This window comes from Plectropomus leopardus, chromosome 2 (genome assembly GCF_026936395.1).
Source record: "Plectropomus leopardus strain MGB_pleo_1.0 chromosome 2, ASM2693639v1, whole genome shotgun sequence".
NCBI classification, from domain to species: Eukaryota; Metazoa; Chordata; class Actinopteri; order Perciformes; family Serranidae; genus Plectropomus; species Plectropomus leopardus.
Genome location: NC_142177.1, coordinates 31,141,557 through 31,167,206, shown reverse-complemented (window position 1 = coordinate 31,167,206; position 25,650 = coordinate 31,141,557). Strand labels below are relative to the sequence as shown.

Sequence of the window (25,650 nt, the reverse complement as noted above, 5' to 3'; positions counted from 1 at the left end):
GCTGTAATAAAATGGTATTGGTTTATTGCATTTTGTGCTGACAAATCTATAAAATGGAACGGGTATCGCCAGAAGCCATAGAGATATAAGCATTTGAAATGTAAGATAAAACTACTTTTTCCTCTTTTTTTTAATGTACCATGAAACACAATAGAGAATAATACATGTTTTTTTTCAATTTTAGAATATTTAACTTACACTGACACAAAAAAAACACCTCCACACTAACTGTATTTGATTTATTTACACGTAGCCCCCTCCCACCCCCGCCCCCAGCAGTTACAAGTGCACATGTACACACATACACACTCCCACAGAACTGAAAGGAACACACTACGGCTTTACCATAAGACTAGGTACAGTATCAAGGAAGAGTAATGAACGGTTCTGAATGGAAAAAAAATAACTTTCATATTACTGAAATTTGATAGAGGTGTGTCTTTGTGTGTTTGCTGTATATATATCATCTATATCTACATCCATTACATTTGTCAAGCATCCATACAAAATGTTTCCCAAAACTCCAGTGAATTAAAAACAAACCTGGACAGGGACAAGAGTCCCCCTGGAGGCAGTTACTGGGGACTAAATTAGGAACTTTTTTAAAAAGGCAATTAAAGAGTTTTTGGGAAGTGCATGAATTCCTAACAGTTAAAAGAGAGTACTAGTTTGTCCAGTTGAATAAGAAGCTACAGGTGTTGTATCGAAATGTGTTCCCCACCTGTTAAAGCAGCCTCGGTGGTTAGGGACTTTAAACACCCTCTTGATCCTAAATTCCACTATCGGGTTTGAAAGGCATGTTTTCTGTAAAAATCACACCATTTATTATAGTCAGGAACTGTCAAAACAAAACAAAAAAAAAACAAACAAAAAAAATCAGGCAGTCCTTTCACACATTTTTTGTGGAGGATTTGCATTTTGCTCATGAAATTTGGCCTCTAAACTACCTACATTTGTTGTATTTTTTTAAAAAAAAGTTATTTGATGATGCATTAGTAAAACATTTGAAGCTTTGGGGAGGGTCAAGTAAAATAAATAAAAAAGATTAACCCCGCCCTCCTCTGATAAATAAAGTACAGTCCCTGTGAGGGTTTGGGTCAGGTTAAGAGAGAGACTCACATTAACGGGAAACAGTTTGACACAACACCTGCAGCCGAAAACTTTAGCTTAGCACAAAGACTGGAAACAGCTCGCCCAGCTCTGTCCAACGGTAACAAACCCACTACCAGCACCTGTAAAGCTCAAAAGCAACACAATTTGTTAAAGTCATACAAAAAGCGAAGTTTACCTCCTGGAGTCTTAATGGGTAACCGTTGCCTGGCAACAGCTAACATTAGTAGTCAAGGTAAAAGCTAGTCTGTAAATAGGCCTAATTTTTACACTTTTGGGTTTTTGTACGGATTAAACCAAACACTATCTATAATAAACCGTTTCTGATTAAACAAACCAAGGAGTTATTGAGCTTCTGCGATGCTGTTTGGAGGTTTTGTTACTCATCGACAGAGCCAGCCCTGGCTGTTAACCCCTGTTGCTCATCTTGGTGCTAATGCTAACTCTCCGTAAGCAAAATGTCAAACTTTTTCTTCAAAGATTGTCTGAAAGCTGACAAAACAAACCAGTTTTGGTAACTGGTACTTTTTCCCCTTCACATATTAAATAAAATCACATTTATATGCTGAACAGTGGGCAAGTCTACAGTTATAACTCAGTAAGTCATGTAACTTCCATCAAATTGTGGATTTGCAGGATCTGATACTTTGGCACTTTTATAGTTTCACCCTATTGAAACAATATATATATATATATGTATATTTTAACTTATAATAATTCTATAACTTTTTGTAATAAAGTAAACATGTCTGCATCTAATTCACTGGAGCACACATTTGCACACCACCTATGTAGTTAACTGAAACATACTTTGGTAATCAGTTTCTGCAGATATTTGACACAATGAGAGGACCTTGTCAACAAATCTACCATAAAAAATAGAATCTTGTACTATAATAATAATAATGATAATAATATTCATCTCGGATACAATGATTGGCCAGTCCTAAGGAAAGATAAATCATACTACTAGAAAGAAAAGAAAGAAGTTTCTAACTGATATAAACAAAATACTTTTATATCACAAACACCCAATATATTTTCAATACACCTTGTTCAGGGTAATTGCATGCATGCACTGAGATACACAACATGACTGGGATCTGGCTCTGCTTGCACCGCTCCGATAGCCACTTGAGTTCTTGTCTTAAACTCCCAGAGAGATCAACTGTGTGAAATGTAAGTGCAGCTTTACCTCCAGCATCAGGCACGTCTGTCTGATGCTTATGTAAAAATAAACCAAAGGGTACAATCAGCTACAGACTGTGCCCCTCTCTGCCAAAATCTGGGATTTGTTTTGTATTTTCTCTGTTGGTGTATTAAAACAGGACAGCCTCCTCAACCCGGTAACAGATGTGTTTCAGAGCCCTTAATATCCATTTAAGGATGGAGACTGAGTAATGATCACCAGCAAGTTTGTCTCATGCTACAGTTGTGCAGGCGAAAGGATCTGATCTAAATCATGGATCAGCTGTGGGGAGAGGGGACGTGCTGGTTTCTAAGTCGGCTATTTTTGAGCAGTCCAAGCGAAGCCAGTGCCAGAATTGGAAGCGCGAGTTTTATATTCTTTGATCATTTTTCAGAATTATACTGCAATCACATTTAAAATACAGAGCTGGGGTGGATTCAGTGGCTGGGATGGGGGAGGCCGGGGTGTTGGGGCAGATGGGGTAAGGAGAGGGGGGAGGGGGGTCAGAGGAGGGATTCTGGGAAGGCTCACCTCACAGATTGAGTGACAAGCACTATAAATTTAACAGTTACTATTCTTCTTTTTTTTTGTTGTTAAATAAGTTTGGCAAGAAAGGAAAGGATGTGATGCATGCTAAAAAATGTCCCAGAAATGCTGAAATGATAAGATGTAAACAAAATCAGCAGGTAGGTCTCTGGATTAATGCAGTTCAAAACTGCTGCAAGATGATAGGAATTAATCATATTTTTTATAGTCCGAGCTGTCAGACCGTCACGGCTGGCTGTAATACACTTGTGTGCCACCAGAGATCACTGTGGGATTGAGTCTGCACAGAGCGGGCCGGGCATAGTTCGACCCGCCTGCTCCTGCAGACCGATCCTGTCACAGAGTACCCCCTCAGTGTAAAGTGCTTTGCTGTCTCAGCCACATTTGGGATGAACACTTTAGATCTTTATCGTCTGTAAGACCTGGTGACAAACATTCGGATGGAATAAGTTACACCTCCGGAAAATAAATAACAAAACTGTGACAAAATGAAAGTGCGAGAACAATATTGCACATAATCTTACAAAACTCTAAGACTTTGTCCACAGTGATAGAACAGTGTACAACAAAAGACAACACTAGTAGGTTACAGTGTCTCTGACTTTAAGTATTATATTTACAAAGGTGAAATGACTGTTTCCAAGGCCCATCCATTCACAAACTCAAAATCTCCTATTACGTTACATAAGACTATTTGAGCAAGATTGAAATATAACAAGTAACAATATAGTGAACTCATACTTTTTCTTATTTTTTGCAAAAGACTTGTTTTCAAGGTCTAGCCGTACTGCTCCGGAGTTCTCAAAAAACCTGTAACTCAATGAGAACGTTTTGGCAACCTTTTGACCCCGCTCTGCACCTTGAACATGTAAGTCATCACTATAGAAACCACTAAAACAAATATTGCCACGTAGTACCATGCAAACAGCAATTATAAAACATTTATAATTCAATAAATAAATTCATTTCCAATAAACTTCTCCAATAAACATCAGATATCTTTTTTTTCTTTTGAATAAATTTAAAAGGCTCAGTTGATGCAGGCAATGTTGTGGAGACAATCCCAAAAATAGTCTTCGAAAACTGATGTGAGCGTTAAACGACCCCCTTTTGTCAGAGCTAAGTGTGACAAGCATAGTAAAGAAAATCTCCGTGACTTGGCACCCTAAAATCTTTTTGAAAACTAGGAGTGGCTGCTTCTTAAACATCATAGGTGTCAAAGGTAGGTGTGTTAAAAATTTGCAAACGTTTAGCAGATAAATATTTTATATATTTAAAGATATATTTTGGTGAATCCTTTAAATTTCTTTAACGTAAATTAATACTCTGTTAAAATTGGTTCACGTTACTCATGGGATTAAAGATGGTAACAATCAAGAGAGCTTTTTTTCTTTAAAAAGGGAATAAAAGGGTGGAGGATTTGCCCTCGGTTGGAATATTGCATCAAGGTATTCAGTTGTTTGTTTTTTTTCTAATAAAACAGAAAGCTAACCCTGTCCAGAGATCTCAGGCCAAATGTTTACAGGTACAGCCTTGTCTTGTTAAACAACCACCACCACCACTGATATGTATGTCTATACCCTTTTTCATCTTTAATGTTGCTTTAGTCATCTCTATTTACAGTACAAATAAATCTATTGATACTAGCAGCATTCACAACATATGGTCCGACATTCAAGCAACACTAAAAACATTTAATACTGTTTGTAAATAGTTCTAGAAACTAATCTGTTTTGCTTCCCTATATTGTATATACTGTATATTTATATATATACGTATTTATTTATATTTCTACTACAAGTGCAAATGACCAAAAACAGTTTCTTCAAGAAAAGAAATACTCAAAGTAAAGTGACAGCTGTCCTTGGTCAGAGTGAGATGATTCTGGATTTTTTTCTTTTTTAAAGACTTACGAAATCTACATATACAAAATATATGTGTAAAAAAATAAATAACATGGTCACATGAGTCCGGATTTCAACTATTGCACATTCCTTCCAAGATGCACTTTTTTTTTTTAAAACCTAAATATGATTTGCTCACAAGTCATTCAGTCAGGGACGTGTGTGGCTCAAATCTTAACCAATCTAGAGGATATAAAATCTCACTGGAGAGTCTACTGCATAGAGTTCAGCCTTGTGGACAACGTGAGTTTCCTAGCTACAGAAGCCATTGTCCTCTCTATTTATTTAGACTTGACCCTATAAACGATCAGTCGAAAGATGTTCAGAATCTCTCCGTATGAGCTGATAAACGTTGAGCATCTGAACATTTATTCTTTCATCATCTATAGGCCGACTTTCCAACTACAGAGTCGTTACCGCACTAGTTTCATGCAGACACCTCACTTTTCCTTCTTTTTTGTTCTCTCTAATTCAATCAATAGGATTTTTGTTCACTATTTCTCTTTGAAAAATACTTTAATATGGCACGTTTAATGTATCTAAATTAGGCAAAAACAGCAACAATATATCTTTGAGTGACAATCAAAATGACATACAACTATTTCATCAATATGTGATAACTTCTGTCTATAAACATAAATACATATTTGTTCTCTAGATGAAAAAATAACATTTAGTACTTTTTTTTTCACTTGTTGCACAGTGGCGGACAGTGCAGGTGCAGTGCTTGTCGAGGTTGCAATGACAGTTACCATAGTGACAGGAGCCTATGCCATCCAATAAATAAATAAATAAATTAGATAAATAAATTTTTAAAAACAGCGTTTTTTGAGCTGTCCCTCTCAGCGAAGGAACGTTTTCTCTCCACTAGAAGCTTTTTAGTATGTCACAAAAATACTACACTCATACTGAACAACGCGTCAGAGCTTGTACATTATTTACAGTGATCCACACGAGGGGTCGAGGGGTGCTGGCAATGGTAATCTCCTCGGGGTGTTTGTACTGTCTCCCCACTCCGCTGTTACACCAGCCTTCTGGTAGGAAACGCACTATTCACAGTTTTAAATTATGTGTCAATCTCTACAAACTAAGCTAGCCTTGTTGTATTTTTTTTGGCACTAACAGTGGCCACGGGGATGAACAGCCACTAAGAGATGAGTTGAAAGGAGGGCGGGTAGAAAGACAGCGATGGCGGGAACAGAACCAAGTGGAGTAAAAACACACACACAGTTATAAGGACGCCATGCGAAGGAGTGATCAGGTTAAAGATAACACTGCAGGTTTCGATCCACGTGCCTTTTCAGTCTTCTTCAAATGTGAATTTCACAGTTCATACTCAACGACGCTATTCTCCGTCCAGCTGGTGGTCCTGACCGTGGGTAGCAGTGTCTTTTTGCCTTGAAAAGATAAATCACATCGAAGACGACAGGCTGGAGCTGTGGGAGGTGTCCGATCACCACGAGGGAGCTAAACAGACAGTCCTACACTGAGCTCATTTCGGCTGGCTCTTGTTCTTTCTGAGCAGAGGCCGCTGCTATGCCACACTCGTAATTTAAAAGAAATCAACAAAATAGAATCCGCAGAGATTTAAACAAAGACGGACACATACATGCATGTGCGCTCACACCTCAGCTAACAACCCACAACCCAACACCGCCACCTCCTCCTTATCGAGTGAGTTACTACAGTAGATTACACACTAGCAAGAAAAAGAAAGAGTCTCTTTAAGAGCAAATCTAGACAGCATCTAAATTAGTCTAAAGCCGACGATAGTTATAGTAGCTTACCGGACTGGAATGAAGGGTGCAGCAGCTGAGCGTGTGATGCTGCTGCTGGGGGAGCTGAGGGAGAGGTGCTGAGGCTGAGCTGGGCCATCGGCTGGGTGTGAGAGGACTATCTCACACAAAGAAACAGTAAGAGCGACACAATGATGAGGCAGCGTTGATGAGAGTGTGGGAGAAAAGGTGACACAGGAGCAGGGCTGAGGGAGGGTGGGGGAGGGGGTAGCGGGGAGGGGGCTGCTCTTTCAGGAGTAGATGGTGATAACCTCGCGGCCGCCTCCGCGGACCAGGAGGACCCGGTTAAGACCGTCAGTGAGGACCTCCAGGAACTCCATGTCTGGGAGAGAAGTGTTAAGGAAACAAGAGGAAGCAAAATATACACAACACAGCGAGTCCTGATACAGAGTCCACAGAACGAAAACTTAAAGGGACCCCAAAATCAAAAATACACATTTCTCCTCTTATCTGTAGCGCTATTTATTAATCTGTATTGTTTTCATGTGAGTTGCCGAATGTTAGAGGTAGAGATGTCTGCCTTCTCTCTAATATAATGAAACCAGAGGGCACTTCGGTGGTGCTCTTAACTCCAAAAAAAAAAAAAAAATTTGAAAACTCAGCTGGAATAAATTTACTCAAGATAATCCACTTACTTACAGTTAGATGAGAAGACGTCACGTTTGTACAGTAAATATGAACTTTGGAGCCAAGAGACCATTAGCTCAGCATAAAGACCGGCATCATGGAAACAGCCAGCCTGACTGTCCGAAAATAACAAAAAACACTATCTTGTTATACCTTATTTGTTTAATCTTTATGAAAATTTGAGTGTAAAAAAAAAAAAATAACGTGACTTTAAAGGAAGTTATTTCTGGGCCAGGAGCAACCATTTCCTTCTGACTGCAACCACAAAGTATCACCGGTATCGATCTTCTCATCTGCTGGTCAGAAAGCAGATAAGTGTTTTGTGCAACATGTCAAACTATTGCTTTAAAAACACAGTTTGCATTTAGAGAAATAAATTTCGCAGCTTTAAATTTCTTGTTGTGAAAAACAGAAACTCTTATCATTGCCCGATGAGAGGAGATCAGTGTTGCAAAATGTGGACGGCTCAGAAACATATTTCCTGATTTGTTTGTCTTAACCATGACAAAAATCCAATTTGAATCAAAATGCGGTGTGCCAAAAGAGTAATTAAAAAGAATAAAACTAAAATATTACCGGCAAATGTTATTTAGAAGGTCTATCTTCCTCCTGCGGTGGCACTGTCTGCTCCTAAATCCTAATTAGTTATTTGCCTCCGTTGCCATCTATTTCCTGATAACAAATCACAGCTATTTTTATTTCTGAAGTCAATTAACTTAAAAGTTATTTCTTGAAACACAAAACACAAGTTTATTCCCTGGCGGAGGAAAGTGCCTCGAGGCTTAAACTGGTTTTGATTGTATCGGTAGAGTGCCACGAAAGGTTTCACCGTTTTTCACACCACCTGAATGTCAATTTAGGGGCAAATCTGTTCGTTATATTTAAACTTTTGTAGGTCAGTTTACCGATGGCACATGGACCGGACATTCATTTGAAACTGATGTTCTGGGTGTATAAATATGGAAACACCCGTGATTTAATCATCTTATATTTGGATCCTGCATATTAGTGGCATCTGCCTTAGTCTCGTGGTGATAGTTTTTCTTCCCGATATGTTTGAGCTTCCCTCATTTCCTGTAAGTCCTCAGAATAGTTCTCAGATAAAATCATCCACTAATAAAGATTCATTCAACTGCATTTTAAGCCTCTTGTCTTATTTGCATTAATTGTTTTGAGCCCCTTAAAGTTGGAGGCATCTAGAGCTGCATATGTGTCATTGTGATATTTGAAAGTTAATTCCTGGGACACAAAAAACTGTGACAGAGCAAATGACTCAACAGTGTCTGAGCTTGGTGGCTGTGTTTTGAAAGGGAGTGCTGTCTGAACTCCTCACAGTAAACCTACTTCTGTCCTGCTGAAGGATACAGTTCTCGTCACCTGTCCGGTTCTTGGGCGGCCCGGGCATGTTGAGGAGGACGAGCTTGGCCTCTGAGGACTTTTTGATGATGACTTCATTCAGCCGGAGTGCTGTGTGCATACGTCGCACATTGGACTGGTTCCTGAGTGAAGACAGAGCAGCAGGAAATGAGGTCAAACTGTGATTAAGTGATATTTTAGAGCAGTGGTTCCCAACTGGTGAGTCCCGGTCCAAAAGTGAGTCACAGGTCTATGGACTGCAAGTGACTTGTCAAGTTTGTGAAAAACTGGCTGTCTGGGGTGTTTTTTATGCTTGAGGAAATATTTTTCCTTGAGTGTCCCTGATTGTTGCGGGGAAAATGCATGTTGTGTTGGTCCCACAAGATGTGTTCAAGCACTGTTAGAAATTTGAAAATCCAATGATAATTTCTTATTTTAAAGATTCTGGCTGGGATAAATTGTGTGACTTTGGTGATTTTTATTTTGGTGGGCCTGCGGTTGGAAGGATTGTTTTCTTTAAAAATTTTCCAAAATGTTCAAGGAAAGAAAATTGCTAAAAAAAATTAGAGAAAAAGAAAATCAGCACCAAAAAAAAAAGAAAAAAATTTAAAAAATGGCAACGATTTTTTAAGAAAAAAAGAATTTGTCAAAAGTTTTTAAAAATTACCCAAATTTTTAAAGGAAAAAAAGCAAATAAAAATTGCCAAAGTTAAAAAAAAAAAAGAAAACATGCCTGTTTACTTTCAACACATTTTGACGATTCTTTTCTCTTCAAAGGTCTGGACGGAGCCCCCAATGACTTCCAACTCTAGAAACGCCCCTGGTTTTAACTAATTGCACTGCATTCTCACAATATATTTTATATTTTATTGTGTATTAAGTCCACGTTGTTTGCATTTTGTCAAATTGAACATGTGGTAATTTCTCCTATGTGCCGATGCTGAACCAATGACTGAGGAGAAATCTGGACCATGCGGCTGGATCAGTTGGGAACCATTGTTTTAGAACACGTTACAAATTATTTTGTGATGCTGAGCTGGGCAGGGTGACAGATGCTCATTCACACACAGGTATATTCATCTGCTCATGTGGCTAATTTGGTATGAGATGTGAATGGACTGAATGAGGTTTACAGGGACTTCAATACTTACAGGTTCTCCCACTCGCTGCAGCATGGCAAGAAGAGAAACACATCATCAGTACTAAGCTAGTCTACCTATTCCAAGTTCTGCTAAAAAAGCCTCATAAATCCTTTAACAGCACTCAGCAGACCTCTGTGGTACTGAAAAAAGACTCAAGGCTCTTTTTGTACGGAACAAAAAGGTAATTCGCCTTTCACAACAGGTAAAGGTTCAGCGAGCATTTCAAAGAACTCACGGCTTCATGTTGAAGATGTCTTTGATGCCCTCTGGTGTGGCTGCGCCGGGCGGCTTGGCCGGCTCGCCATCACACTTCTCAGTCCAGGTCATCTGGACCTGCTCTCCGGGGCTCTGAGCCCCCTCTCCAGGGGTCAGCGGGGTGGCCGGGGTTGCGGGGCTGGCTGGAGTAGTGTTGTCGTGGATGAGCTGAACCTGAGCAGGGGGGGAGACAGGGGAAGAGGCCGACTTTGACTATGAGACGAGAGGAAGAGAGGACGGATGTGGATTTACATGTACATTACATGGAAGGTTGAAAGAGTCACAGTTGAGGTGGAAATGTAGGAATGCAGGTCAAAGTCACAGAGAGCCACAGTGTTTGAGAGAGGGAGAGGGAAGACAAGCGTGATTAAGAAGCCTTATGCTGTTTAGTATGCATAGTATGTGGTTTCTGCTACAGTAAAATGGGCTTTGACTTAGGCAAGAAAAATATTTATCTGTATCCCATTACCTTAAATTTAATCTGCAGTTAGATCACATGATGCAACCAGTTTAACAGAAATTTTAAACTGTGAATTTATTACCAGAAAGGCGACGATTACAGCATGTCATGAACTCTCTTGTGTAATGTATTTTTTTTTACAAGCTGAATGCCGTCTAGTTCCATTATATTTGAGAAAAGGCAGACATCTCTACAGATATCTCCAATCACTTGGCTCCCACCAAAACAATCTAGATCAATAAATAGCAGCACACGTAAGAGGAAAATAATAAAAAACAAAAAAAAAATTGCAATGCCAGTGGGTGCACAGTTTTTATCTTTCCAGTCAGGTTGTCACTTTTTTCCCCCTTTCTTGCTCGTTCTGTGTTGAGCAAACAAATAAACTTTTCACATCAAACTGAGGTCAGCTGTGCTCTACCTCTTCCTCAGGCTTCTCCTCCTTGCTGGCTGCTGGCGGGTCCTCAGTCACACTCAGCTGGGTGGTCACAGCGGCTGGGTTCTTGCGGCGGATTGACCCGCGGGATGAATCGGTGATACTCTGAATCTGTGAAGATACAGATGAAGCAAAGCAGGAGAGAAAAGATATGAGTGGAGATGCTCAATATTTATTTGAAGCAAGGCAGGTCAGGAATATCTTTCTAATAATCTGTCATTTACTGTTTATCACCACAATGACTCAGAAAAAGTTTGGTAAAGGGAGGATAATTCACCTCCACTTATTAAAGCTATTGACGTGGAGAACCAGGCGATCTTAAAGTTCAACAAAGAGCTAATAATAGCACAACACTGAGATCGATATCTTTTATTTTCTCACATCTGTCAAAACAACATCATGCTGTGATTCACAAAAGCAAAGCAGTTGCTGCTGTGGCTGCAGCCAGCGCTGACAGAGAGGGTAAATATGGTGTCCCACTGCTCCGCTTTAACCGTAGACATGCTTTTGTCCGAAGGGGCTTATGTGTCATGTCAAGTCAAATCAGGCCCAGCCATGCCAAGTCGCCCCGTCAAGTCACGTCAAATTTATGTGTGCATCTCGGAGTACGAACAACAAAACTTTGACATAAACAAACTTTCTTACCTCTCGCTCACGCTCAGTCTTGGTCAGGTTGATCTGTTTAAGCATCTGCGACCGTTGTTCCATCACCAGGGTCTTCTCATAAGTGTAGGCTGAGATGTCGCTGTCGTGCTGAGATAAAAATAGTTAATTGTTTTCTATTATTCCAATTGTTTTTTGTATGGTTTTTTTTTTTTTACAATTATTTAAGTGCTTTTTTTATTGTGAAATCTCATGTAATGCTGTCTCTTTCTCTGCTGAATCCTGGATGAGAAATGCTTGAATCACAAGCATCAAATGACGTGTTGTTGTACGGACCACGTCTCAAAGCAAATGTGTTTATATCTATTCTGAATGGTTGCACCAGAAGGCAGGGTGAAAAAGCGTGCCTTTAGAGAGAGGGGTGACACGCAATGAATCGTACAAATGGGGATATAAAGGCGCACACTTTTGGACAATCTTTCCCCACAGGCATTCATGGTGTTGCACTTAGTTATGAACACAAAAAGTGACACAAGTCATTGTTTGAAGAATGAAAAAAGAAAAAAGAGCTTGACAGAGAAAATGAATTCCTCCTCTGCATACCCGATCATTGCTTGACAAAGTGGCTGAGTGTGTCTGGATTTTGGTTTTCAAAAGTTACAAAAATTGTCAGACTCATTCACTCGAATTTGAATGTCTATAAGATGAGAGGGGAGGACATTTTTCCACACTCTGTTCAACCATCTAGCATGCACTTAAATCGAGCACACTGAGCCTGAACATACGCTGTATTTCATGCCGTAGCTTGCACCAATCAGCTGGTTCATACAGCGCAGTTCCCAGAGCACTCATACTCTTTCTACCTGTGCACAGCACTAGTTGTGCTCACTGGAGCAACTGGCCAAGCCTGAGGCCTCGCTGGGTTCCCCAGTTATGTAACCAGCTAAGTGCCACTGAGTTTAAAGCTCTTAGAGGTATTTTCATGTATTTTTTTCTGATATAGTAAGTGGTTACAGATACTTCAAAAAGTAGTTCTAGTCTCGAGAAAACTCACCATTTCTACAACTTCCACCATGGCGTCGATACGGAGGTGATAGAGGAATGTGGTCAGGTCTTTTTTCATCTGGATGCTGTTGTCGTCCAACTGGGCCACGGTGAAGATGCGCATCTTGCACTTCCTCCAAACCTGTGCAGCAAAAATAACACAGCTGATATATCCTTAAAATATTGTTCTGTGACTACTTTATGTTGGTTTTTTATCATTTGTAAATCTTATTTTATATGATCTTTTGCACCCGTTTACAACACAAACTATTTCTGAGCTTCATCTCAAAGTATTAAATGTTTTTTTCATTTTTATTGAATTAAACCATTAACAGACACAAGAAATATGTGTATACTAACCTCAGCCCTTGCAAAATAATCAATAAAAAAAACAAAAAACTTGATAGAACATTGCAGAAAATGTTGTGACAGGATGTGACATACATCGGACATAAAACCTTTTCTGTGAAGCGTTCATTCTGTCTGTACTGTACTTGAAAGTTCACTTTTAACCATCTTTTTTGCAGTGTTGCACACACACCTTGTGCTGGCGGAGAAGGAAGGGCAGCAGCATCAGCATGCCTCCATCATGGACAATCCACCAAACATCAATGTGACCCTCAGTGAAGCGCTCTCCGTTAGACGGGAAGGCTGAGATGTTCTTCGGGACAAGCAAAGCCAGGTGAGCAGCGGTGGTTTCTCTGACCAACTCTGCACAACAAATACACAGAGACACACAGATGTTACGCAGATACAGGATGTGTTTACATGTTAAAAGTGTTTTGGATTTTGTTTTGCAAAGCTGTCTTTAATTGGCTGTGGCTGGCATCATTGGGTTGTCTGAACTGGTATGTTTTTGTTACTGCATCTTTTGGCATTGCATCCATCAAATATTTCCTATTTTCTTTCATGCCGTACTCTTATTAGTTGGATTTTCTTTTCACTTCCCCCGTCAGCAGAGAGGTTAAATAACAGGATGAGCTGCTTAAAGCTGGAGCTGGTAGAGTTTTTGTCTTGCTGAGATGCTTCAGCAGCACAGATACCGGTGTGCAGAGCACTGGAGTGCTTGAAATCTGCAGTTCTTAGTTTAGGACATGAGTTCAACACTTCAACACACTACTACCCCAAAAAGCTATTTTTTTTTGTTTTCCCAGTGACCCACCAACAAAGTTCCTCCAGGTCTGATGCTCGTCTCCCTGCCTCCAGTTGCGTGGCCAGGACACCAGCACAGCATTATGTTTCAGGCCTCCAAGTCCACTGGCCTGGATGAGGTGGGAGGTGGCATCACGCAGGTTCGAGGACACGGTCACTTGACAGAAACCCTTCACCTTCTCGGTCTCCATCAGTTTACGCAGCGCCTAGAAAGACCACACAGATATTAATGTTACCAAGCTGCAGAGAGGAAGTGAATATAGCATCCTTTTATCGAACCATGAAAGATCCCTACCTGCTCTGCACGCTGCGTTTGGTCATAGTTCTCCAGGTAGGTTCCCTCCAGCGCTGTTCCAACGATGGTGAGACCTTTGCCTGCCTTCAGCTGGTTGGTCAGAGAGAGCAGACGAGGCTGCTCTATGTTTTGCTCTGCGTCTGTGCTGACCAGCGTCAGCAGCTGGGGCCTGAAGACAGGGGAGAGCAGAGGGGAGAGAAAGTGAAAACACAGGGCAGAAAAAAGTCGAGGGAGAGAGATGCAGGGCAGGGAGAGCGCTGAGGAATCACATGAAGGTGTGATGAAAGAAATGTTAAAGTCCTAGTCGGGAGGGGGAAAGAAAAAAAACAGCATGAAAGGTTGATGTGTTAATATGAATTCACAAACACTTGTTGTTTGACAGCTGTGATGAGGAGAATCACATTAACAGAGAGAAAACGCTCAGCGTGTACAGACATGATGTTTATTTCTTTCTTTATTCGATAAAACAACACTGTGTGACCTGTGTGTCATACCTCCAGTTCTTGGTGTGCGGCGGACCTTCCTCCAGCCGCATGAGAGCGTAGCGTGCAGCGCTCAGGGACAGACCTCGTATCCCATCACCCCACTCTTTCTCCGCACTGTGACACAGACGGACACCAATAAATATTCATCAATCACAACATGAATAATACTTCTGCAGCTTCATTAAAAAAAATTTAAAAAGTGATATTGATACAGCCAGCACACTGAAACAAATCTACTTTTAGACGACAGTTTGACATAATGCAGTGTGGTTAAGGATTAGGCATCACTGGTAAATGTCAAGTTGAAATGATGTCACTCACCACAGGGAATCACAGCACTTAAATACTCAGTGTGCACGGCTCAGCGCTACTCCATTATAAGCATGGACGGATTACTGAGGGGGCCGCACAGGGGCCAAAGGGGGCCTGAGAGGTCAGAGCCACTGTTTGAAGTGACGGAACAGTTTTTTAAAGGGGGAAATTTGCCTCCTTTTAACCCTTTAACACCTGGATCTACATTAATTAATTAATTTTTTTGTGCTGCATTCAAACACCTTTCAAAAGTATTTAATACTTTGAACTCTGACCCCAATTTTATTTGATTCTTTTTGAAAACATGGGGGAAAAGGCAATAAACTTAAGCAAGGCAATGAGCAACTTGACAAAAAATAACCAGCAACTTGCAAGAAATTTGTAGATTAAAAAAAATATTTCAAAAAAGGTCAGGAAAAATGTCTACTAACTAAAACTAATTTATTTAGAATTTTGTTTCAGAATTATTATTTTTAAGCACCTTTTGTCTCCACATCATTTCATTTTTTAAACTGTAGATAGAACCATCTAATTCTGAGGTGACAATATATGTGTTTCCTGTAAGTGGTTTGCTACAACGCAAAGTGTGACAGGAGCCCCAACAAACAGTGAAACTAAAACCAAGAGCAGCAACATTCATTTAAACTTTTAAACAAAAAAAAAATATCAATGGTGCAGATTTAGGAGCAGAAAACACAGCGAGCGTGCACACACACACACACACACACACACACACACACACACACACACACACACACACACACACGCACACACACACACACGCACACACACACACACACACACACACACACACACACACACACACACACACTTTCCAGCAAAATTCAGAGGCAGCAAGCGAATCCAATCTCTCCTGGGGTTACGCTCCACTCACCCTGCAAACTCGATATACTTGTAGATAGAGCCAGCAATAACCATGGCGACGATGGCGTAGTACCAGGAGCAGAGGAACATGAGAGTGAGACACAAGCTCATCCCCAGGAAGGACAGCGTCCTGCAGAGATGGATAGAGACACACATTGAAAATGGACTTAAAGTACAACACTTCAGCTGCTTTTTGTCTCACTGAACTGACCAGTGGTAGAACTTGAAGCGAGGTCTCCAGTTTGGAGTCCTCAGCAGCGTCTGCAGAGCGCAGGCCAAGTTCACAAACATGTAGCACATCAGGAAAAACCTGGAGGACACACAGAAACTCATTAAAACACAGCTTTTCTTATGTCCTATGACAGAGTAAAGTGATTTCACGCTGAGTGCAGTCCATTGAATGTGTTATCTTAGCGTCTGTCACAGTTACGGGTATTTATATGTTTTACTAGAGCAGAAAAGCGGCCTGCCCTTTTGTGCGATGAGCTAAATCCTGAGCCCATAAAATTTGGCATTTACTTCGTTTAAGGAATAGCAGGGGACTGGCTGCTCTGAAATCTCCCACTGTTGGTTCTTCAAATATGGCAATAAATTAGAGAGTTCAGTTCTCACATAGAGAGGATGGGAGCCACCGCATCCAGGGAAGCGATGAGGATGCCACTCTCGCAGATACAGGCTGTCAGCAGGAGGGACCATGTGGGTTCTCCGTTGGCCTTTCCATGGCCAAAGATCTGTAGGGACGACACAGAAACATATTAACACCACTGTTTTTGTCTGCTTGAAGCACTGTTTTTCCTGTTAGAGTGTATACTGGTAATGTGGGACACTTTCTGACAATTTACCTTCTGCTTCATTATCAAATTATGATCTGAATGTTTTAGCCCTTCGTGTGATACTATTCTAAATAGTTTATGAACTCTTCTATACTATACAAATGAAAAAAGAAATAATCATGAAAGAATAAGAAAGATATATAATTCTTTCTCAAACACACTTTAACGCAAACCACATTTTAGCTGGCGCTACTATCAAAATGGGAAGCCTTTATTGACAAACTTGGACACTTCAAACACATTTTGTTGTTATTTAATTCTGGGCCTGATAAATTAAATACACAATAATAAAATCATTCATTTCACCGCAAAGTTGTTCAATATGGTTTGTAACCTCTCCAAAAGTGATGTCATGGCCACACAACCTAAATATTTTAATCACATACTTGCCATTGATGAACTCAGGGTTGATTTTTATAAATGTAAGTATAAACAGGTACATTTAGAAATGATAAAGCTTAATTGTTCCACTTTACCAGTACTCACTCAACATGAAAGCATCAGAACTGAAGGGAAAATTAGGATGGTGTGAACAAGTGGGTAGACTGACCCGTAGGGCGGGCACAATGCCATCCTTGGCGATGGCCTGCATGAGACGAGGAGCTCCTGTCAGACTCTGAAGCCCCGCCCCACAGGTGGAGAAGAAGGAGCCAATCACGATCACCCATGGTGACGGCCAAGCCAATGTGCCAATCACCAAATTCCCGTGGACTCCTTCTCCGAACCTTAACAAGATGGGAAAAGGTTGCTTGTCATTTTTAAAGGTAACAGTTGAAAAAAAACAAAAATAAATAAAATCATATTAAAGAAGCATTTCATAAATATAAAGAAGGCCCTCACATAAAACTAGGTCATCTCTGTCTCAAACTGGTGCTACATGACCAGAGCAAACAGAGAAAAAGAGTGCTTTTGCTCAAGAGAGAGAAAACCTACAACTACCAGAATGCTGTGCTCCTGCTGATGGGTGTAGTAACGTGCAATAATCCGTGTAAAACAATGGCGGTTGGCTGGATCTTTTTTCTGAAAACATTTTTCTGAAAACATTTAAGTCGAAAATATGCAATTTGGTAACAGAATCTCATTGTTAAAAGAAGCAGTTTATATGTGATTGTCATTTTTTTAGTTTTATGTCTGATCTTAGTTTTTTCAGCCTCAGATTTTATTGGGTAGAAAGCAGTGTGGCACCCACTTCCTATTTACTAACTCTCGCCATTACGGCGAAATGGGGCGTTGAAATACATTTCTGAAAACACTTGAGGCAAAAAATAGGCATTGCAATATAATGTAACCCCTAAATTTATACTCGATCAGCACTGCCTAGTTTTATTGTTTGATATGATTTTAGTCTGAGTTTGAGAGAAGGAGAGAGCGAGAGAAAGAGAGAGAGAGAGGTGGTGGCTGGCAGCGGGCAATAAGCAAATACCAAAGTACAGCCAATAGTTCGAGCAACAGCCCCAAGAGCTGGCAAAACACCACCAAATGACAATAATTACATCATCTGGAGGAGTTTCGCCGGGGGGTGAGAGGAGATATCTGGGCACTGGTTAGATGGTGGAAAACCACAGTTCATCTACACATACTAACCACATTGCTTTGATACAAAGCTGGTTGAAAATCAGCAAAATATCCTTTTCATAGCAATCATTTTATGACTGGAATGAGTTATTTTCAGGGTCGTTTGTCATCTGCAAAATAAAGATTGACTTACTTGTCTTGGAGGACCACACCCTCGATGCAGGCACCGAACAGAACCACACTGGACATGTCTGATCGGCTCACGTCAGGAAAGTAAACGTTTTCTTAGACAAGTGACATGTTTTTAAACTGGTCAATATTTTGATATATCAGGTATGAATGTTCCTTAGAAGAGACCTGTCTAGTGATTAATGGTACTTGATTATGACAAATCTTTCCCTCTCAAGATGCACTTCATGATCTGATAAACCAGCTGTATTTGCTGAGAAACATATCAATCAATATTGTTTGGGCTAATATCCCAGAGATCAATGACATTGTAACTAATATCCTTCTGCTTTATTAACTTGCGATTGCATAGGCGGCCCACTGATGCGATTAGACGCCCTAATCACATTTGTTTGGACACCAAGCCGATTACTTTGAGATGCATGGAAGACATTCAAGATGGCTGCTGCAGAGTTAGAGGCCTGTAATCACATCTGTACACGTGTAGCAGCTGAGTAATGTGTCAAACTCCACTATTTACAATGCTATGTAATCTTTTGTTTTCATTATTCTGTGTTATAATGTGCTGCATCATTTACAATAATTTACAGCAGAAAAAATTCAGGGAGACGCAAAAGTCTGTGAAAAAAAAAGCATTTGCTCATATCGAGCTGATTCAGCAGCCATACCACCATGATTTAAGAAAAGACAGTTAAAAGGGAACCCCAGCATTGCATCCTAAACCCCTGAAATTCATTAACATTTCAGTCCCTCAGGTTCCCTCGTCTCAAAGTCAGTGGGTTTTTTTGAATGGGTTTTTGGTTAGAAGCCTGAAATAAGGTCTGTGGTTAACACAAGCTTTCACGTTTTGTTCTGCGACCTAACATAAATCAGTAAATACCCCACGAGCAAACTTTGAAGCCTTCACGTGTCTTTAAAAAGGCGGTTGCTAAAGAGTGACTTAATGACACTACAGTGCCGAACAAAGCCGCACAGCGTCTTAGCGATGGTGACACAACCATACTGTACTTCTCATTAGCCCAGCAAAAGCTTTTGACTTCTGGCGACTTCATTTAGGCATCAAAAATCCTAAAGGTCGTGTTTATTTGTGAAAATGATCTTGCTGAGCCAAACATGTAAGTAAATATTTGCTTACGAGTTTATTTTCGTCAATGATCCATAATCCAATGGAAAAATCACGTAGGCTTTTTGACCAGGGGAACCAGGGTGATGTTAGCTTCCAGGCTGGCCTACAGAAAAACGTCATCCCTGGGCCACGCTATGTCTTCCCTTTGATACAAACATACTTTCGGCCAATCAGGAAATAACACAATAGCTCAAGTCAAAATAAGACTGGTATTGTAGCAGTAATGTAACCTGGGGAGCAAACAAATCTGTAAAAAAATATTATTTGCTCCAGTAGATGATCCCCCTCCTGTTCAGACAGATTTTCAGTCGGCCACAAACGGGAACTCTGCACCAATTTGTTCTCAGACATATTGATGCTGCACCATCACAGCTCACCTGCACGCTGTAGTCTGTTTATATTTATCCATTGCTCAGCGCTGCCTCACATTTCTTTGCTTTTTCTGGTTGTGGCTGTTAATACCACCCCTTAAAAAATCGAAAATCAGGTTGCACAGTAATTTTCATTTGTGATTTGGTCTGGCGATGACAGGCTAACAGTTATGGCCTTTCACAATTTAACGCTGACCTTTAATAATGGTGCTCCCTGCAGGTCAGAGTGTTTTTGTTACAGCAGCAGAGCAAAGCACTATCCTTGCCGCAAGTCCTGTCAACATCAGACCACTGATGTCTGACACATTATGGAGCATATAACAAGGTTCCCACACATTTTCATGGAAAACATTTCAAAACATTTCTATGACTTTTCAAGAACCCATGATACAATTTCCACTTCTTTACTGTGTATATAGCACTTGTGGGTCTTGTTACGATACCTTTCTATACACACGCAGGGGAGTCTCACTTCCCATAACAAACGCTGCCACATTATGTCACACATACATGTAACCTGTCATAAAGGGGAAGGTTTGGCCAGTATTAGTCATGAAAAATGAAAGCCACGCAAGTTTTCCTTTTACATCAAGCAGCAAATAAGTTCTTGGAGTTAGTTAGCCTTACTTGATATCGAACATCTTGTGGTGCAACTATTGCACAGTCAGTGTGGAAACAACATATAGTCTCAACAATTAACAAGAAGATCACTGTAACAATTAATTTTATTACACAAAGAAAATTCCATGGTTTTTCTAAAACCTTCAATATTTTAAAAAATCAATTCCAGGACTTTTCCAGGCCTGGAAAACATGACTGTGAAATTTCAAGGTTTTTCATGAGCATGGGAATCTTGATTTAATATGGTTTATATGGATATCTGTCTGGAATCCTTGTAGCAATTTTAGATGCCTGATATAAAAAAATATATATATGAGGAGTATATCTAAATTAAAGTTTCCTTCAGGAACTGATCAGTGGGTTATTCTTTCATTGATATAACTCAAAACTGGCATTCCTTTAAATGTTAAAATTGTGTGAAACAAAAAAAAAATTATTGTGATTTTTCTTTGCAGTGACCCTTTTTATCCTGCAGGGGGCAGCAGTGAAAGGATACAGACTAAGGAGGTGGTGGTGATGGCTGCAATGGTCCCAATGGGGATTGACTTCTGGGCATCACGCAGGTCTCCGGAGCGGTTGGAGCCAGCCATGATCCCTGAGAAGGTAGTCAAGAAGCAAACAAGGTCAAGGAGATTTACACACATACAAACGGGGCGAGCCAGCAACCTCAGATTACAAGGGCAAATAAGGTACCTACATGTGTGACACACAAACTTCTGAAATTCAACAATACAACCATTTGCCTCCCAAATAAATTATAATCAATTAAATACAAATCCCCACAATCATACTAGAAAAAGAAATGGAGTAAAGATTTTCACCTGTCACGGAGGGAAAGTAGATGCCGACCAGCAGCGTAAAGAAGCTGGTGATGTCGGCCAACACGTAGCGGTTTGAGTTGGTCAGAGGGTCGTCCTGGTCTTCCACTGACTCCATGTTCTTTCTGGCAATCAGATCCCCCTTCTCGTAGTAGTTCCCAAACAGGTTCTCTGGAAGGATGATAGGAAATAATAGAGTTGAGTGAAGGTTTCCTGTAGACAAAAAAGGACGTTAACATGCTCCAACTCCAATTTGCCAACCGGTTTACATATAAATTGTGACTAAACTAAATCTAAAAGTACCTGTTTCACTTTAGCTATCGAATTCATCTGTAATTTCTACCTTTGCATAGTTACACTATTGCTCTTACATTTGTGCTACAACAAAACAAAACTGTACACCAGACACGGCTTTGTATAGGCTCCAAAAGGCCTGGGCTCAAATATAGTCTCCTGCTGTCTCCTGTTCCAACCAAGTGCTTGAACTGTGACTCTTCAGGGCTAGCACCGAAAAACAAAAGCATGGCACAAATATTGTCGTCATAAAGCAACGTCTTTCAAACATACAACGCCTATGAAAAGGTCTCACCTCCTAAACAGTCAAGTTTATATATATCCTTTATTTAACCATTAAAAGAATAATTAAGATTTAAAATCTTTTCCAAGAGTGACCTGGCCAAGATGGCAGCTTAAAACAGACAAAGACAGACAAATACAACTATCACACAATACAAAGAGCGAGCACACTCTCCAGGTAAAATGCAACACAAAACAATCAAATACATTAATATGTGCAATAATCAGTTTCACTTCACATCTGAGTAGAAGTCACATTGATCGAAAGTGCTATTTTCTTGATGTTTTAAAAGTGACTTAAATTCCCCCACAGTCATCAGCTCAGACAATTTTAAGTCCTTCTGCAAGTTATTCCAAGTAGAAGAGGCGACATATTTAAAAGCTTTTTAGCAACGTTCTGTGCAAACCTTGGGGACCGTGTAAGCGCGCAGGTCGTACTGATTCTGGTTTTTACACATTTATGTACACAAATAAGAGGGACCCAGCCAAATAAGACTCTTATATATATAAAAACCAAATGGTGTGAGAGTCTGCGGATGGACAGAGAAGGCCATTAAGCAGCAGTGTACAGTGTGCAGTGGTGGGCGCAGTATCCACAGCCAGTAATAAGTTGTAAAGCACAATGGTAAACAGTGTCCAATGCTTTAGGCAATGATCAGGTGCATTCATAAAGCAGATCACCGTAGTCCAACAAAGTTAAAAATGTCCCCGAAATCAAGTGTTTCCTTGACTGAAGTGAGAAACAGGATTTATTTCTGAAAAGTTCAATCAATAAATGAAAGCATAATTAATGTTTTTGACACTAATTAACGGCAAAAGACCCTCAGTTGAAACAGATCTCTGTAGTGATCTACATTAATTAAAGAACACATATTTGCATAGGCATTCACTCCCATTTAATAGGACACATCATTACTGGTGAAGCCAACTGGTGTTAGAGGTCTTTGACTGTGAAATTAAAGGGTCTATCTCTTAAAATAATTAAAAATTAACACTTTCAAATGGAGTGAATTATTTTTTTCTCTGATTTTTAACCCAGGGCTTCCTGTTCACCCTGTGAAAACTACTAAAGAGAAATGAGGTGAAGCTAGCCCTGGGCTTTCTGTCGCCTCAGGTTTCACGTAGCCCTGCAGCTGCTCATGCTGACGACATTGTTATGTTTCCCTTTCTGACTACACATGCTTTAATAACAGAAAATTGCTCAGAAATACAAAGCACATATTCAGAACTTACTTAAAGACTACCTTTGCATAACAGTACACACCACCTGATAATTATCAGTGACTCCGCAACATATTAAAAAAAAAGACAAAAGAGACAAACATATTTGTGTACTTTACGCAACTTATTCAAAACATGTGAACCAACCTGTCAGGATTCCACTGGTGACTCCTGGGATGCCCTGGATCTCCGAGACATTGTTGGCTACAAAGTACTTGTCGCAGGTAGCGTTGAGAAAAGGTGAGTCACAGAACATGCGCCACAGCTGGGTGGTGACTGTCCCGTTAGCTGTCTCAATGGTCTTGGCACACACATCGAAGGACTTCCACACCAGAGTGCGGTTACCCAGGATACACACACTGGAGAGAGGAAAAACACAGAATTAGCTTTGAATTTATGATCTATTGATAATATATTGAATCACAAAATTCCACCTTCTGCCCACATTTTTAGGGCTGCTCAATTATGGCAAAAATCGTAATCATGATCATTTTGGTCAGTATTGAGATCATGATTATTTACGAAAATTACTCATTGAATCTGAAAATGTCACACATTTATTTAACTTTCTAAAAAAACAACAACATATTTTTAACAGTGGATTTTTTTAACATAATATAATACAGCTGAAAAACAGGCTCTGGGTAAACTTAACATGCCACAGACGGGCTGAGAATGAGTTAACTCTGGAAAGTAAAGGGATGTGCTGAATTTATATCACAAGGCCAAACGAAAGCATCATTCTGAAAGGGACTGCAGCACAATTGTTTTATCTCAGTTATCTCGTTTTCATAAATTGTAATTGAAACTATAATTTGATGACTTGCTCCGCCTCACACAATTTGATCTGAATCCACTCAATTTAATTAATTTGGCAGCTTATGTTGCAACAACTTTACAGATGAAAATACTGCAGTAAAGAGAAAAAAATTATTTAGCAAAAAAAATGAATGTCAGTGCTCTTAGTCAAAGGATGACATTTGTTTTGAATGTCAAGCTTTTGTCTCAAACAACAATTTTCTCCCCAAAGGGGATTGATTTAGTGATTTTTGCAGGTCAAGACATGTCTAGACGTCTCGGCCACACAAGGGCTAAAGTGGGTTGAAAATCAGACATCTAGGTTACATATTGTGCCTGATTCATAAGCATCTTATTGACCATATTTTTTACTGTGTTGCAGGTTCAGCTCAATTTTAACTAATAGGGGTATTTAAAGATAAATAACGCATCTCCATATTATCCCAATGTACACAAATGAAGTCAAAACATCTCAAAAACTGCCTTGCGCTGTTGCATGTTACATGTGAAAGATTACCACAGAAGATGAGTGTAACAATTTAATTACACACAACAAAATTTGTTGTCTTTTCCAACACTTTAAATGCTTTCTACTAATTCCATGACTTTCCAAGGCCTTGTGAAATGGGGTTTCATGACTTTTCCAGGTTTTTTATGACCATGGGTGTTTCTCTGCCTGGCTCTCAGAGTTTTGGTTGTGTTTTGTAGCCCAGCTCATATTCTGCTGGACTGCGATGGTGGTCACTGCTTACGGGAAAACAGGAGGTTCGATGCCAGTCTTGATGACCCCGGCGTAGACGGCCAGAATGGAGAGAATGACGCAGGCCAGAAATACCAGGGCCAGTTTGTTGACGTACTTCACGCCGACAAACACCACCGTGGCCATGGAGGTGAGCAGGATGGTCCCATAGACGCGCATGTTGTTCAGCAGAGCGGCCTCTGCCTCGGCACCCTCCAGGCCCTCCAGGGGAAAGATGGCCGCTTTGGGCGCTATGTAGATCTGAAATAAAGGGATTATGTTATCATTTTTCGCCTCTGTATATATCCAGGGACATCACACCTGCAATTTTCTCATAAAAGTTCTATACAATCTCATAGTTGCTCAAGGGCATCTTGGTGGTAGGTGTTTAGGGAGTGTTACTCATCCACTTTCCCGCCTCACTTTTCCCCAGCGTGTCTGGGGATTTAAACCAGCACATTTTGGGTCATAAGCCTGCTCCTCAAGCTCACTGTTTACTGCTGGATTTAATAAATTGCACTCTGGGTAAAAAAAAAAAAGATGAAATATAATAAAAGAGAGGTGAGAAAAGCATGAGGTGAGTGAGGAGGACAACTCTGTGAAGTGTGAAAACATGTGATGCTCACATTAACAGCCCTCCACTGGAGCTTGAAGCAGCACACATAATACCGCTCTGCTGTTTTAATTTGGCTTAATTAAAGAACTCAAGCATGGTATTAATATTCAAAATTAACTGCCATTATTACATTTTTACTACGGGTCAATCTAAGAATAGTCCCATCATATATAAAACGGTAAACCCCTAATTAGCCCGTCAGTATCTGTCATCAGCTTTAGATGATTCATGTCAAAGCTGTTACATAAGCATGGGAATTTCTCTCTAAAAAAATGATCTGGTTTTCACCCAAAACAGTTGAATCACCACTAAAGAGGAGATAAAACTGAGCACGGAGTTGAAATAAAACTGAAACGAGCACAGAGTCGGGGCTCACTTTGGTCATTTGGCTGGAGAGAGTGATCTGATGCTAAGAACAGCATTATCACTAGGCAAACAAATCTCCTGCTTCACTGTGAACTGTTCATGCTTCCTAAAATAGCAGCATCAGTTTGTGTTCTTGGCTTGGGTGGAAGGATGAAACATATTCAAATCAGCCTTCTCCAGATCCGCTCCTTACAATTCTGCAGGGATTGTTATTTTACAATGGAAAATAAGCCAGCTTTGACCCAGAAGACAGAATTAACCTCCAGG

General features: G+C 40.2%; 1 protein-coding gene across 3 annotated transcripts in view; it reads right to left on the bottom strand.

Annotated features, from left to right (window-relative positions):
- Nucleotides 1-2: 2 nt before the first annotated feature.
- Nucleotides 3-25,650, bottom strand: part of slc12a5a (solute carrier family 12 member 5a) — a 199,981-nt gene continuing 174,333 nt past the window's right edge. For 2 of the 3 annotated variants that reach the window (XM_088090871.1, XM_042508305.2), the window contains exons 7-26: nucleotides 24,415-24,662; nucleotides 23,012-23,223; nucleotides 21,071-21,238; nucleotides 20,746-20,844; nucleotides 18,136-18,193; nucleotides 16,978-17,152; nucleotides 16,207-16,325; nucleotides 15,806-15,904; nucleotides 15,605-15,724; nucleotides 14,407-14,511; nucleotides 13,913-14,081; nucleotides 13,628-13,823; nucleotides 13,007-13,176; nucleotides 12,476-12,607; nucleotides 11,464-11,571; nucleotides 10,804-10,929; nucleotides 9,906-10,138; nucleotides 9,680-9,694; nucleotides 8,538-8,671; nucleotides 3-6,867 (exon numbers count right to left, since the gene is read on the bottom strand). In XM_088090871.1, coding sequence (XP_087946997.1) covers nucleotides 6,776-6,867; nucleotides 8,538-8,671; nucleotides 9,680-9,694; nucleotides 9,906-10,138; nucleotides 10,804-10,929; nucleotides 11,464-11,571; nucleotides 12,476-12,607; nucleotides 13,007-13,176; nucleotides 13,628-13,823; nucleotides 13,913-14,081; nucleotides 14,407-14,511; nucleotides 15,605-15,724; nucleotides 15,806-15,904; nucleotides 16,207-16,325; nucleotides 16,978-17,152; nucleotides 18,136-18,193; nucleotides 20,746-20,844; nucleotides 21,071-21,238; nucleotides 23,012-23,223; nucleotides 24,415-24,662 — 2,778 coding nt within the window. In that variant the 3' untranslated portion in view covers nucleotides 3-6,775. The remainder of the gene's footprint in view (nucleotides 6,868-8,537; nucleotides 8,672-9,679; nucleotides 9,695-9,905; nucleotides 10,139-10,803; nucleotides 10,930-11,463; nucleotides 11,572-12,475; nucleotides 12,608-13,006; nucleotides 13,177-13,627; nucleotides 13,824-13,912; nucleotides 14,082-14,406; nucleotides 14,512-15,604; nucleotides 15,725-15,805; nucleotides 15,905-16,206; nucleotides 16,326-16,977; nucleotides 17,153-18,135; nucleotides 18,194-20,745; nucleotides 20,845-21,070; nucleotides 21,239-23,011; nucleotides 23,224-24,414; nucleotides 24,663-25,650) is intronic. The other variant, XM_088090875.1, reaches the window with a different exon arrangement.